This window comes from Benincasa hispida, chromosome 12, assembly GCF_009727055.1.
Source record: "Benincasa hispida cultivar B227 chromosome 12, ASM972705v1, whole genome shotgun sequence".
Classification (NCBI taxonomy): Eukaryota; Viridiplantae; Streptophyta; class Magnoliopsida; order Cucurbitales; family Cucurbitaceae; genus Benincasa; species Benincasa hispida.
In genome coordinates this window covers 55,172,674-55,188,848 of record NC_052360.1, presented here as the reverse complement: position 1 = coordinate 55,188,848, position 16,175 = coordinate 55,172,674, and the positions used below count along the sequence as shown (strand labels likewise).

The following is a 16,175-nucleotide window of genomic DNA, read 5'->3' as shown; positions in this document are numbered from 1 at the left end:
TCGTGATGTCACATCAAGTTCATCCGACATCAATCGTCGTTCATGCGCATATTGAATTAGCCCAACAGTAGGAAATAAAATTTTTAAGACTGGACAATAATTTACACCTCCGTGAATGTCTATTGTATATGAAGTGTCAAATTTAGGGATATGTCGTTTTTCCTATCAAGAAAATTTCTCTTCGTTCACCTTTCTCAATCTTATCTTCAAATCCAATGACAGATTCAAGCAAGCAGACATTTTGCTTCAACTTTACCCCATTTCTTTACAGGATTTTTTTTTTTTAAAAAAAAAAAAAAAAACACAAAATCTCTCCCTTGCTAATCTAATCAACGAAGTATTTCTTCTTCCAAGTAAATTAGAACGGATGAAATGAATAAATTGAATCATGCCTAAGTTTGACATTTCTTTTTTAAATTTAATATACAAAATGGTCAATTTTAAGGCAAAGAAATGTATGAACATTAGAATTGATGTAATGTCAGTGAATTGCGATAACATTTTGATAATAATTACTTAGTTGGGTAACTATTTTGTTTTTTGTTTTGTTTTTAAATTAAGATTTTAGACACTATTTTCATCTTCAAATTTTGTTATTTACTTTTCATTAATGGTTTAAAGAAACCAAGATAAATTTTGAGAACAAAATTTTTTTTCAAAAAGTTGTTTTTGCTTTTATAATTTGGTTAAGAATTCAATCATTGTACTTAAGAAAAATACAAATTTTTGTAAAAAATGTGGATGAAATGGATTTAATTTTTAAAAACAAAACAAAAAATAAAATAATTATCAAACGTGATCGTGTAGAAAATTGTTGGTAATTTTTCTAATTTTATTATAAATAATATCGTAGAATTTTGATATAGACATCGTTATTTTCTACGGCATTAGGTCTTTGGAGTTCAAAATATTAGTGTAATCAATCTGTCCTTTTGTTCAAAAGAAACTAAAAAAGCTGACCCTTTTAAAGTATTATATTCAATTTGGATTTGTTTAATCAATTGATAAAATATTAGCCATTTGATGTTAAATTAAGTTATGTGTCATTGTTTTGTCCATTCTATACTAAATAAAATAAAAAGGTCTGTTGAAGAATTTTTAGAATAGACAGCAAAATGACACACAAAATTATTTTGGAATGGACACGTCATTTATCTTCCAAACTTGAACTACATTAAATGAAATAATTCCAAAATTAGAGGTATCAACCATTAAGAATTTCAATGATTTTTTTTGGATAAATCAGATTACAAATTAAATCTAGATTGAATCTCCTTAATCTATGAATTTAATACTTTTGATAAACACAGTAAAAAAAAAAAAAGGAATAAGCCATCTTAGTAAAATAAAGGGTAGTGTATTTCGCAAAATAAGGGGGAGTGTATTTTGCTCATTTATTTCATAAAATGTCTGTCCGTTGGTCTTTGTGTTATTTAGCTCATTTACGCTTTGTTTCGTATTATATGAAATTATTATTCATTGTTATTATCATAAATATATTACTAAAATTGAAACTTTAAGAACATAATTGAAATTGAGAGTAACTTTGTAATTTGAATTATGTTTGTAGTTAAAATTTATTGACAAAGATAAATGTGAAAAATTCAAAGCTTATAGTAACAAGGATGTCACTAAAGTCTAGTGTTTTGTCTATTCATCCATCTAATCCAAAAGATTTCTACTAAATTCCTAAATTTTTAATTTGTCTCTAATAAATATCTATATTAACATTATTCTTTAATGCTTACATAGCTCAAAGATTCATTGTTTGAAGATTTATGCAGTGGGTTTGATAAGCAAATAATTGGTAATGATTAGGATGAAGCATTGAAAGGGTCATGAAGAGTTGCAACCTTTCAAGAATCAAAGTCATCAAGATACACAATAAATATAGATTTTTAGATTCATCCACATAATTAATCATACATGTATTTGTTTAATTTTATTTATTTACATTTACGAGAGTTGTTGAAAGGGTATTAGATGAATGTAGTCAATATAAGTTAAAAGTTACATCCTTTCATGGTGTCCTTTTAATTAGTTTAAATTGAGTTGTAATTTCCACATTTGAAAACAAGATTTTGAATTTGGATGGAATTTCCTTAGAGTTTATTCTCTCAAGTTTTATTTTTTATTTTATTTTATTATTATTTTTTTTTGTGTGTGTTTAGAATGCATGTTTTAGGACTTTCAATCTAGCTTAATCAATTAGATCGTGGAAAGTTCGAAATTTTCAAGTTGGGAACAAGTTCTCCTTTCTTCTTGATTGTCGATCAATCTTCCAAGCCAAATTTGTATAGTTTTCTTGGGGTTGTTATCAATTTTTTTAATCGAGGTTACTCTTATTACTGCTGCGGGGTTCATATTGAATAAGGAAAGTTCTCAAACGTGATTGAGGTAGTTATGCTTTGTCTAATCTTTGGTTTATTAGATCATTTAAGTAATCTGTCATCTAACCTATCTTAGAGGTTGAGATCAAATTGGTTATGAAGTATGTTGGATTGAGTTCTTTAGATTTTGTTTTCAACATGCTTCATAGATCCAACGTCCAAGGGTTCCTTAACATTTTGGTATCAGAGCTTGAGTTCTAGATCAGATATATGTTTCTATTGTTGCAATGTCAATTTTTTTTCTTATTCATCTTCTCAGCTTTTGTCCCAAAAAAAAGTGTCAATTTTGTTGTTTGCTTGGTGTTATCTTTTGTTGGTTCATAGATAGTGTTTTCATCTCCAACATTTTGTTATTTGATGTCTTCAAATTTAAGCTTTGTTTGGTGTCAAATATTTTCATAAAAGTTTGTCCATTATATAAAAACTCAAAAAAAAAAAAAAAAAAAGTGTTAGTTCTAGATTTCATTTTATATTTTCACCTTCTTCAAAGTTTTAGATCTAAGTCTAATCTACACGTTTTCTTTTTATAAGGTCTTCCAATTCAGCTTCTTAAAGTGTCAAATATTCTTGTTTTGAAAATTGTCACAAGAAAAGTTGTGTAATCCCAAGGCTCAAGAAGATGATTGCAAAGCGGCATCACAAAATGATCCTTAAGATTCGAGGACGAATCTTCTTGAACAAGGGAGAATGATAAACAAATAATTCGTAATGATTAGCCCAAACATTAAACGAGTTACTTCCAAGTTAAGTTTCTCAATAGAGTTGAAGAGTTACATCCTTTCATGCATCAGAAGACATCTTTTCGTTCAAGAGTCATAATGAATCTGAAAATTCAGATTTATTGTGTCTCTTGATGACTTTGATTCTCGAAGGGTTATGACTCTTCATATTTGGAAATTTAATTTGGAAGTAACTTTTTTTTTTAACCCCTCATATTTGCTTATGAGGGTTAATTTTAAACAAATTTAAGCATTTAATAGTGTTTAGTGTCTAAAGTTAAAAACAAAATATATCAAATGACTTATTAGTTACTTTTTTAAATGATAAAACATTTTTTAAAATTAAAAGAACAGTGTTTTTTTCTCCTCCTTTATGAAGAGTCATTAAATAGAGTATTAAAAGTTCATAGATGAGTTTAACAAAATATAAAAATAAAAATAGAATATACTTAAAGAATTCAGGTAAGAATATCTTGAAAAAGAAAAAAAAAAGAATTCAGATAAGAAAAATAGGGATTTTAAATTTAAATCAGAACCAAAAAAAAGAAAAAATCCAAAACATTTTGATTTAAAAAGCGGCAGGCATAGTCGGCGCATTGTAGAATTGCTTCACAAGTAACTTTTGGACGCCGGTTTCCGGTAATTATCCCTTACGTGTCACTCTCTTATTGGTCTACGTAACTTCAGTGTCTTGTCCCTTTGATTTATCTCTTCCGTTTCAAGTTTCATTCCCTCTCCTCTTTCCTTTTCACACGCCCTTTCTCTCTCCTCTCTCTCTATTTCTCTCTCTCCGCCGCTGTGCCGCCGCCGCCGTTCGAGAGGCAAAAAGAAATGGGGTCGATCCCCGATCCCGGAGAGCTGAGTGAGTTGACTCACCCGAGTTTCGATGAGTTTCAAAGGCAGACGTCTCTGATGACGAGCTGTACTCTGCTTTGGAAGGAGCTTTCCGATCACTTCACTAATCTGGAACAGGATCTTCTTAAGAAATCGGAGGCACTGAGGCATAAAATTCAAACCCTAGACCATCAGACTAAGGAGTCTCTTGATGAGCTGGAAAAGCGGGAGGTTAGTATCCAGGGTAGTGTTCAGATCGCGCTTGGTAAGGTCGAGAAAAGTATGGAGGCGGCGCTTAAAGCTCTTGAGAAAGACAGTGATGAGAATGGTGAAGTCGATGATGGCGATGGATTGTTGTTGAAGCTGAAATCGTTCTGTTTAGAAATGGATTCTGGTGGATTTTGGAGGTTTATCACTGGTAAGAAGAAGGAACTGGAAGCACTGAGGGCGAAAATTCATCTGGCTTTAGCTGAATGCATCGATCCGCCGAGATTCGTGCTGGAGGCCATCTCGGAGGTGTTTCCACTTGATAAGAGAGTGGAAAAAAGTGATGGAGGGAATGATTTGGGCTGGGCTTGTGTTTTAGTGCTTGAATCGCTGATTCCAGTTGTTGTAGACCCAGTGATCGGGAAGTCAAGGATTTTGGTTACTCCTAGCATGAAAGAACGCGCCAAGGAGATCGCTGAAACTTGGAAGGCGAGCTTAGAAGAACGAGGTGGTATCGAGAATGTTAGGACACCGGACGTCCACACCTTCTTGCAGCACTTGGTTACTTTTGGGATTGTTAAGAGGGAAGATGTTGATATGTATAGGAAGCTTGTGGTTGGATCGGCCTGGCGGAAGCAGATGCCCAAGCTAGCTGTATCACTTGGCCTTGGAGATATAATGCCTGGTATAATTCTTTGAAATTTCTCTTTCGTTTCATAAGGAAAAATGATATGGTTTCTGATCTTGAGTTTGTTTTAGAAGCTAGACCACATTCGCCTTTTCTTTTTCCTTTTCCATTTATCTAGTATGGGGTTTTGCTCTTGTTTTCATAAAGATTCAATCATAGAACTTTAATCAGCGGAATGCTTCGTAAAGGCTTATTAATTCACATTGTAATCGATCAACGGGAGGGGGCTTTTACGAAGATTGCATGGAAAATTACCTAAGAGAAGGATCATGTTGGTAGCATATTCAATTCTTTCACAACATTTCATGGATTTGGGGCCGGGTGGTTTTTGATAGAACGAATTTGATGTTTTAGCGAAGTGGTTTCTTACCTGTTATTACAGAGTTGTTGAATATAAAGGTTGGGAATACTGAATAGCATCATGTTGGATTTTATAGCGATTGCATTCTCACGCGACCATTGGGTTTAAGTGTCAGTTTCAGTTTCGATATATAATGATGCCATAATTAGAAATATTTTGGAATTGATAGATAATAGTTTCGTTGTAACTTACTAATTGCAATGTTCTTAGCCTAACATCATTCTGGAAATTTATATATGTATGCATGCACAGCTAGTTTTCCTCCTATATAATGGAAGACATTACTATAATTTGTTTGGTATAAGCAACTATGTCGTTGTTTATGTGTGACCATCTTCCTGGCAATATGTATGCTCCTTCTTCTTTTTTCTTTACTCTTGTATAGAGCTCTATAGCTTTCACATTTTTATTGGTTGTTAGCATGATCATACTCTTAACTTTTCCTTTCTTGTTTTCTTTCTGAATTACTTCCTTGTTTTTATTATTATCACTATATCATGGAAGACATAACTGTAATGTGAGAACTGCAGATGTATTTTTTATTCTTTTAAGCTGGTATCATGTGTAGATATGATTGAAGAATTAATCAGCCGGGGACAGCAGCTTGATGCCGTGCATTTTACATATGAAGTTGGTCTTGCGGATAAGTTCCCCCCGGTTCCACTGCTGAAAGCGTATCTGAAGGATGCCAAGAAAGCTGCAGCTGCTATTTCGGAAGACCCAAATAATGCTGGCAGAGCAATGGTATACTTTCTTTATTTCTTAACTTCACTATTATAAGTTTTTGTATTTATGTAAATATCTTGCATGTAATATTGTGGGATCCTGAATGACGTCCATTGGATTATTGTGTCGATCAAATTCACCACTCATTTATTATGCAAGCATGTCTTCAGTGTGACAGTTTTATTTTATATATATCTGCCTATTTGTTTGTAGGTGGAAGAGATTGTGTTATAGCTTTTCCTATGTGTGTTTGATTGGTCTATACTATAAGGAATTGTCCTCATTTCTAGGTCCCTTGGGCCTTGTATAATGATTTCCATACAACATATTAGAGGCAGTAGTAATTAGTATATTTTTGTTTTGTTTGTCGTAGCACCTTGCTGCACGGAAAGAGCAGTCTGCACTCCGAGCTGTTATCAAATGCATTGAAGAATACAAGCTTCAAGCCGAGTTCCCTCCAGAAAACCTTAAGAAACGCCTTGAACAGCTGGAAAAGGTGAAGGTCGAGAAGAGAAAGCCTGCTCCAGTCCCTGCCAACAAGAGAACACGAGCAAACAATGGCGGTCCTATGCCTCCTGCTAAGGCTGGTCGTTTGACGAATGCATATGTCTCTTCATACCCTGCAGCTCCTGCCTTCGTGAGGTCTCCCTCGCACTCTCAATACCCTGCTGGTGTCCCACCTTATCATTCCCCACCCTCAATGTATGGCAGCAGAAGCCCACCAACAAATCCTTACACTTACTCACCGGAAGCTGCTCCACATGCCGGATCGTTTCCCTCACCTCCAATGTCCTATCCTGCATATGGTGGTTACGGCAATGCAATGGCCCCAGCATATCAACCAGCTTACTACCGATAAACAATGACTGATCTTCTGAAGATGGTAACTGCTGATCTTGATGACTCCGATCTTGTTGTTTACTTTCCCAATGGTTTGTCTGTAATACCTAACCATTAAACAGTAGCCATGTATGTGTGTTAATTGTGACTTGTTATGCTTCTTGCTTTTCGTGCTGAGAAGCCAAACTCTAATGTTGATCAAACTTTAGCTGTAGGTTGATCGATCGTGTAAAGTTATTAGGATGACCACGACACAACATTATTAAGTAGATCCTAATGTCATATGGTCTTTAGTTGTAGAAAGGCCTGTCCTATTGGTTCTATTAATCTCTTAGTCTCATAACTCGATCATGCCTATCATTCGGTACTAATGCCATCGCCATCCGTGTTCGAGGGCTATTTTGTTCCATCCAAAATTTTCAATGTATCACCTCTTACGGATTATTTTTCGTCTGAGTGGCATTTGATTATCCTCATAATCAAAACGGGAATTCGACTGCCATCTTCAGACTTGTCTATGGCTGTGAAGCCGGCAGGCTCCAGATTGAACACCATTCAATCTGATGCTTGTTAATATGAAGAAGGAATCAGAGTGTATTATAATCCCTACACTCTATGGAAAACTCTTTCCCCACAACCCCATTTAATTACAGACTCTTTTCATTTCTTTCTTTTTTTTTTTTTTTTGCATTCTCTCTGTTGCAATGTTAGTCCTGAGGTATTGTTTGGAGGACTTAGAGCTCTCTCTCAAAACAGGCAGAAGTTTGAAGGCGAGTTCTTTGGTCCCTAGTTAAGATCAATTGAACGGTGACAATGTTGTCCAGATGACAAGGCTACCACTTGTTCTACGATAAGTCGAACGCATAGTGATCCTCAACAAGAATTACAGCTAGATAGTGATCCTCAACAAGGACGACATCCAAATGTCCAAGGCTACCACTTTGTCTACGATAAGTCGAACAAATATCAATCTCCAACAAGGTAGTTCGTCTCGAAGCTTCCACTCGATCTTTTGCAAGCTATGGTAGGCTGTCTGTGTTCTCGCCAACAAATTACCTATAAAGAAACAGACGAAAGTTTGAATATGCATGGTTCTAATTTTGGATTTTCTTTGTCTACAAAGTTATCTATCTCCCCTCTATTGGACCTAATGGATTTGTCTTATTTATCCGCTTTCAAGAGTCAAAGACAAAGAGGACACTTGTTTTATAGGCTCAAATGTTGTAATTGGATGGATTTTCGTCAACAACCTTAATCCTTATAAAATTGACATATTGGCTTTGTGCAAATCCAAAGAATTCATCCATAGTGAACAGTAATTACAAATCAGTTTCGTATCTTGTTGATTCCATATTCATATTATTGGGTTCCACACATTATATACAACTTGAACTTGTAGTGGGCCAACCAAAATCGTCCTTGCAAATCTCTATCAAACTTTGATATGAAATATTGTTAACAAAACATAATCTTTCAAAAAGTAAATCTTATTGCAAATCTTTCACTCTCTCTTACACATAAAGAGTTTAAACTAAACAAGTGACTTACGAATTATTTATATTGCAAAAAAAAAAAAAAAAATAAATAAACTTTATCATTCGTTTAGAAAATATCATTATCTTTAATAAATGTTTCAAATATACTTTTTGAGTAGAAATCTTAAAATTTTAGATGGAAATAGAGATGTGAAACAGGTTTGGTTGTGTTTGGATCGGAATTCTCTTTATGGTTTACCGACACATTATTCTAAATCTCAATTTTTGTTTAACATTCTAATCAAGCTCTACTTTTTGAATAGTTTTGAAATGTTTATGAAAGATCAATGATAATATTTTTACTTTTGAAAGAATGATATATTTTTGAAAAAAGGGCAATCGCTGATGAGATTTTTTTATTTTTTATTTGGTAATTTAGCCTATGAATGGTGAAGGGAAAATATTGAAGCTCTCTCAAAATCTTTCCAACTAAGAAACAAAGATTATATATAGAAAGACAATGCCACCAAATAGTCAATTTTTAAAAAAATGAAACTATTATTTTATGGGGGACAACTTAACTAATAAAGATTAATTGGTATATTGAAAACTCATCATTAATTTAAATACCCCACTACATTTGTCTTTGCTAAAAAAACCAAGCGAACCACCCTCCATCAAGTAAAATAATGAAAAAATATTAAAGAAAAATATTTAATTGCATCTCACCCACTATTTGTTTACCCATAATTTACCTTGGGCCAAATTCTTCTTCTTTTTTCCCTAAAATTTTTTTTAGATAGTTTTGATTATTTATTTATTATTATTATTTTTTTGATGTGTACAGTTTAGAATACACTCAAATATTGTTCAATATTATATATCGAGATGGTCGATTGTTCAAAATAAATAAAGTGTTATCATGTCAGAGAATTAGACTAGAAATTCAAATTCTTAATAAAGATGAGAGCTTTGTCTAAATAATGATTTGTGAAATGAATTTTTTAGTACAACATATAGAGATGAGAGATTTAAATCTTGACGTGAAGAGAAGTAGTACTAGTATATATATAAATTATTCTTGAGATATGCTTATTTTGACTATATGTAAGAGGATAACAACGTGATGATAGTATATTCAATTTCTAACAATATGTCGACATTTCATTCATATTTTCACGTGTACGTGGAAGAAGTGAATCTACATTTCTATTATATTAAAAAATAATTGATAAAACATTAAAAAAAAGTCATAACATGTCGCAGATGAGTTTAAATTTCACGCTTTGCTTAAGACCGGAATGCTACCCCCGCTCGAACTCAAGAACGAAACTCAAGTCATTGCTCATTCCCGCTCATGCTTGCTATAACAATTCCTTACTTTCCTTGTTCTCACCAATAGAGAATTATGAACCATTCTTTTACAATCCTGATTCTTATGTTCACCCTGGATTTAGGGCGATGGAAGCACCACTATCTTTGTATCCTTTCGCCGTCTGGCGTATTCCCGTTACCATTGAAACAGTGGTTAGCATTTCCAGATTTGGGAGTGTTAACGTCGGGTGTCGTACGGGCCTGAATTCTTTATAGGGCTAAGTAGCGCCTTCGCTTTGTTTGTAATGAAAAGGTCTTCGGACATTTTATCCTGTTTATGGGGAGGACTTTCTTGATCGCCTCATTCTTCCCTTCCATCCCACCTGATCTGGTGATATTTCAGATATTCTTCTACCGACTCAGAATCTTTGCTTATAGCACGATAGGTTGAACTATTGGAAGCAAATGGAAAAGGAACACCGAGTGGGATCAAAGAAACTAGCGGACTGATCACTAAATAGATACAAATAGGTGCAAAAGCGCTCAAGCGCCCTATCTTACTAATAATAAGAAAGGGGCGTGGATCGATCATGACGAAAATGGACTTCTCCGTAATGTAATAGAATAGTCACAGTCCCTTCTCGACCAGACGAAGGAGATATGAATTCCATTCTGGCTATCCTTAGATGAAATCCTATCCATCCTATCAGTCCCTAGAGTCAATCCTTCTCCGCCTAAAATTAAGTAAGTGTCTCAATAGCGAGAAAATCATAGACCCGGCCCATTCAAATCAAAATCGAATGAGCACCTACGACTAAGGGGATATTCTCCTGTTTCGGATGCCTCTGGCTGGGAAGAAGCCCTAATCTTCGAGTCAGGAGATACCTTGATCATTAAGGAATAACGACTTGGATGCGAACATTTCACAGTGAGAGACTAACGGGGTCTCGGTTGATTTCCCTTCCTTTAGCTACTCAGATGTTTCAGTTCGCTAAGTTTGAAAAGTTCCTTATCCATAACCATAAGGGCTGGAGCGCCTTTCGAACGATATAAGTTACGACTTCGCTTCCGAAAAGAGAGATTTGACTCACCGGCCGGCACCCACCCGACTAGAGGGACTGAGAAATTAATAGAGTACACTACCCTGCCTGTCAGCTACTTCTATGCTCTTGTTTTCAATAGACCAGCATGAAAGTTCCATTTCAGGGAAGGACGACGTACCATGATACTTTCCGTTTTGTCGAGCCAAAATTTTGACTTCTGGTTCCGGCGAACCCCGGGGGTAGGAATAGTGAAAGAAAGATAAGGGGAAGAAGCGGGGTAGAGGAATTGGTCGACTCATATTTAAATGTATAGGATCGGTATAACTATTATGGTTTTAGTGAAGTTGAAATATGATAAAGAGTAAAAAAAAGAATCGATAATTATTTTGGTCCCATTTGGTAACCATTTTATTTTTTATTTTATTTTTTTTGAAAATTAAGCTTACAAACTCTACTTCCACTTCCAAATTTCTTTCTTTTTTATTTACTTTTTACCAATGGTTTTAAAAATCATGCCAAAATTTGAAAACTAAAAAAGTAGTTTTTAAAAATTTGTTTTTGTTTTAGAATTTGACTAATAATACAATATTGTACTTAGAAGAATGCAAATCATGGTCAGAAATAAAAAGAAAATAGACTTAATTTTTTTTTTAAATGAAATAATTACGGGTCGAGACCTTTATAATTATAAATTTGAACTAAATTTATTTAAACAATTGTCGGTGAGAAATAAAAAAATCGTAAAATTCGAATTTTTATTTAAAAAAAATGGAGTCATAGTTTAAAAAACTCTTTTCTGATCAGGTAGTTGAGTTAAAAATATTGCACAAGTGCTCTTCTAATAAATCACGTTAAATCAATACAATTAATAAAAAATTTAACAAAATTAATTCAGAAATCATTTTGGTCTCAACATTTGTCAGATTTATTATGGTTGTCTATGAACTTTTAAAATATTTATTTTATTCAATAAACATTTTTTAATATAAAAAAACATTTTATCTTTATATTTGAAATTCATCCCACTCAATATCTATATCAAACAATCTATATATGTGCAACTCAAATATACACATATGTCAATGATCACAAAATATAAATATATAAATATGTCAAATAGAACTTGACTCAGTGGTATTAGTATGTGCTTCAATTTAAGAGATCGGAGGTTCAATCTCCTACCCTACCATTGTTATACTATTATAATAAATATTTTGAAATTAAGTTGTCCATCTACATTATACACGACGAAGGTTTTCTTTTTTTTTTTTTTTAAAATAGAGATTTATATGAAAAATTTAAAATTTTCAAAACTAAAATGAAATAAACCTAAATGAACAAAATTCTTTTTCTAAAGGTAAATCCACAAAAATTCACAAAAATTGAATAAGGTTCAATGTGATTTATGCATGGCCCAGGGGAACTTGTCCTTGTGCTTGTTGACAAGATATTGGTTAGCCCAAGTCAAGCCTGCACATAAAGCTATATATTTTATTTGTTGTTTTCAATAATAACTAAATATTTGTCATATATATATATATAATTTGATTTTTTTTAATCTAAAAAATCAGGAAAATAACAAATTTTAAGATTTTATTTGAAAGAATGGCAAAAAGGTTTCAAATTTATAAAAATAGCAAAACAAATTTATATAATAGAAAATACTACTTAGTAAATGACCTAAAACAACAAAATTAAGTCTAAACGAGAATGGAAAGATACATACTAACATTCTAGAACCACAAATATACAGTATCTAAATATTTATGAAACAAAAATTAAAAATGACCCAATATGGTCCTTAATACTTTCAACTGCGCATGTGAGTGAGGGAAGATGACGACTAGGCAGTGGGGGCCATTAGAAACTTATGGATGTCTACGACGATTGACTTCCTTCAAGGTGAGAAAAAGTTTATTGTATAAGTGAAGTTGTTGTTGACAAGTGAGTATTTGAAAGAATTGCAATTGTAGGGAGTTTCATCGTCTTCATTTCAAATGACCATTTTACTCATAGGATCTTGAAAGCCAACTTTAAACACTATCAATCCTAAAACATCATTGTTGAAAACGATGTTCAAAGTAGGAACTCAAGCAAGAAACATGTATGTGAGTGAAAAAGGTTGGCGATCTGGCGAGGGTGGTCGTCAAAAGCTAGCCAAGACGATGGAATTCAAGAAAGGGTTGCTGAACCAACAATCGCACATATGAGATTGAGGAGAAAAATAGATTTTGGGGGTGAGTAAGTGAAGAAGAAGATGAAATTTAGAATTTTTTGTTACAATATATATATGTATGTGTATATATATATATATACACACACATACATATATATATATATATACACACACATACATATATATATATATATACACACACACATACATATATATATATATATATATATGCACATGCTTCAAATATTTAAAGGTTAATTCCATTTCTTTTTAAGTACAACAAGCAAGCCATCTTTACGTATTTTTATATGAAAATTTGAAAACATTGAAAATATGAAAAAAAAAAACAAATTAATTTGATACAAATACGTATAAAATAATAAAAAAATATTTAGATACAATTGAATTTGTAACAAACATTTAAACAAATTGAAAATTAGTTGGATAAAATAAAATTTGATAATAAAAATAAATTCAAATATAAATTGGAGAGAAAACGAAATATATAGTTTCAATCTACTCTACTCTTTCAGATCAAGACTAAGATTAATACAATAATAGAGACAAATAGGAATAATCGAACCACGTCTATCAGGAAGTTTTTATTTATTTTGATTTATAAATTCAAATATAATTTGGGGAGAAAAAAAAATCAAGAAGAGAATTCGTTTTTTACGGTTACACTATATTTATAATTCTATTGTCATTTAAAAGCTTCAACAATTATACTGTATTTATAATTCATCAATCACAAAACCTACAAAAGAAGTCTAACTCATTCTAGAGACATAGCAAAAACAACAAGATTGCAAAAGTGAATTGTCAAAAAGACAAATTGATGGTATAATAATATAATAAGATAATAATTTATAAAAGTTGATTAAAAAATACAAAAAATGATAAAATTTAAATAAAATATACAGTTTGTTAGATGATAATATGTATAAAATATTAAGTAAAATTCTAATCAAGACAAAAAAATTTAATCCGAATTTAAAATAACAAAAAAGGGGAATAAAATAATGTAAATTTTAAAGATATATTATAAATTAAAGTCAAAATGGTGATAAACAAATTAAAAATTGATTAATTAATATTTTCGAAAAGTGGTTAAATCAAATCAGAACAGATAACTCATTTGAATCAATTAGGAGGAGAAAAATAAGGAAGAGATTGATTTATTTTAATTCAATTCGTGAAGTAGTTATCAAAATCTAATTTGAATATTAAAAATAAATTCAAATTCCAAAAGAGGGCGAAAATTATATTGGCGTTCATTTTCATTTTTAAAACTAGATATGTTATATTATAAAATAATTAGTTTCGTATTAATTAAACTCTTCAATTACATTATATTTATATCTCAATTATTAATCAAACTCTCCACTTACTGTATTTATATCTTAGTTATTAATAAAGCTCTACATTTACTCTATATAATATTCCAGACATACGAATCAACCAAGGGCAAGTCAGGTATTATCAAAATGAACTAAAATAGGGACTAAATATGAAATATGTACAATTGAATCTAATAACATATACAAAACAATTTAAACCTTAAATAGAAAAAAAAATATCCAGTTAATTTATTAAGAATATGTATAAAATAATGAAAAACAATCCAAACATTTGAATAAATTTAAAATTTGATTAGATAAATGAAATTTGATAATATATGAATATTTAAAAAATAAATTTGATAAAAAATCTGGATATTTAATTCAAGTTAGATGAATTCGAAAAGTGCTTAAATAGAATCTAAATCAATAATAAAATCTACATTGAAACATTAACTACGTGAAAAAAAAATCAGGAATGACGGTTATTTTGAGGAAGGCGGTTATTTTTAGTTTTTTCAAATGAATATTAGAAGGAAAGTGGAAAACTAAGCCATAAAAAATTACCTGTATATAGAACCGTCATTGTTTATAATTATACACTTATCCTGTATTTTTAGTTTCACCAATAGCAAAAACTACGAACTATACTAGGGTAAAACAAGAATTTGAAAATTCATGACCATGTGCATGTCATGTGAATTGCCATAAATTTTATTATTTATTATTTTTTCCATTTTTCAAAACTAAACCTAATTTGTCATACGCTCAAATTTCCCGATAATTTACAGAATCTGAAATAATATAGGGGTTGGTGATTGAATGGGCCACCCACCCCTGACCCATATTTATATTATTTACTAGTGTTAATAAAATATAGGTTAAAAAACACTTTTTATCCTAAAACTTTTATGAAAGTAACGATTTAGTTCTCAAACTTTGGTTTGTAATGATTTAGTCTCTGTATTTTTAATTTTGTAACAATTTAGTCCTTGAACTTCACAATGTAATAATTTCGTCTTTATACTTTTAAATTTGTAACAATTTAGTGCCTAAGGTAAAAAAATTCCTCAAAATTGGATGTCAATTTTTATTATTTCATGATGTAGACTTTGTATTTAATAAAAATATTGACTGCTATGAAGCATATAGACATGGATACAGATACGAGTTATAGATATGATTGGATACGACGATACGACAATTTCTAAAAAACTGAGATACTGATACGTTGAAGATACGTTTTCTTTTCCTTAAGAAAAATCTAGGATATAAATAAATTTCAGTTAATGAAAATAGTACAAAATACAATTCAAACACTGAAATACAATATAAAAAACAACATCTAAGATGTTGAAGTAAAATAGTTAATAAAATGTAATAAAAAAGTGACTTGTATTGATTAGAGAAGAAGAAGAAGATTTGAGAGAGAAGTATGAAGATAAACGAAAAACTTTTTCGTTAAATTGTTGAAGATATTGAAGTGAGTTATATTTTAAAGGACTTTGTGGAGACTCAAATGTGAGGATGAAGATTAGATGATATTCTAGGGTTTGACCTTTTATTTTATTTTTTCTTTTTCCTTTTAATTTTGTAATCAAGTAGTGAGCTTTTTAAATAGACTGCTTAATTTTAGTTGGGAAAGATTAGATGAGTTGCTTATCTTTTTTCTTTAAAAAAGGTAAGCGTAAAAATAGATACGTCAAATCGCGTATCGTGGATACATATCTGCGAATGTATTTGGAAGTATCGGTATCCGATACGAATTCATGAAGTATCTTTGCTTCATAAATATTGAGTATCTAATTAGTTTATCGATTTATTTATGTAAGAAAACTCATTAAATCTTCACATTAATTTTTACGACGGGGATAAAATTGTTACAAATTTGAAATTATAAGGACTAAGTTGTTATATACGAAAGTTCATAGTCTAAATTGTTACATATTTGAAAGTATGACTAAATTGTTACAAATCAAAATTCAAAGACTAAATTGTTACTTTTATGAAAGTTTAGTGACTATAAGTGACTTTTAACTTAAAATATATATGTTTTGGAATA

At 31.3% G+C, this 16,175-nt stretch overlaps 1 protein-coding gene across 1 annotated transcript; it reads left to right on the top strand.

Moving 5' to 3' along the window:
• The first annotated feature begins 3,838 nt into the window (after positions 1-3,838).
• Positions 3,839-7,092, top strand: LOC120066995 (FRIGIDA-like protein 4a). Its single transcript, XM_039018339.1, has 3 exons — positions 3,839-4,835; positions 5,768-5,943; positions 6,299-7,092. Exons 1-3 carry the CDS (start codon positions 3,941-3,943, stop codon positions 6,782-6,784), a joined length of 1,557 nt encoding a protein of 518 aa, XP_038874267.1. The 5' UTR covers positions 3,839-3,940; the 3' UTR covers positions 6,785-7,092.
• The last annotated feature ends 9,083 nt before the right edge of the window (positions 7,093-16,175 follow it).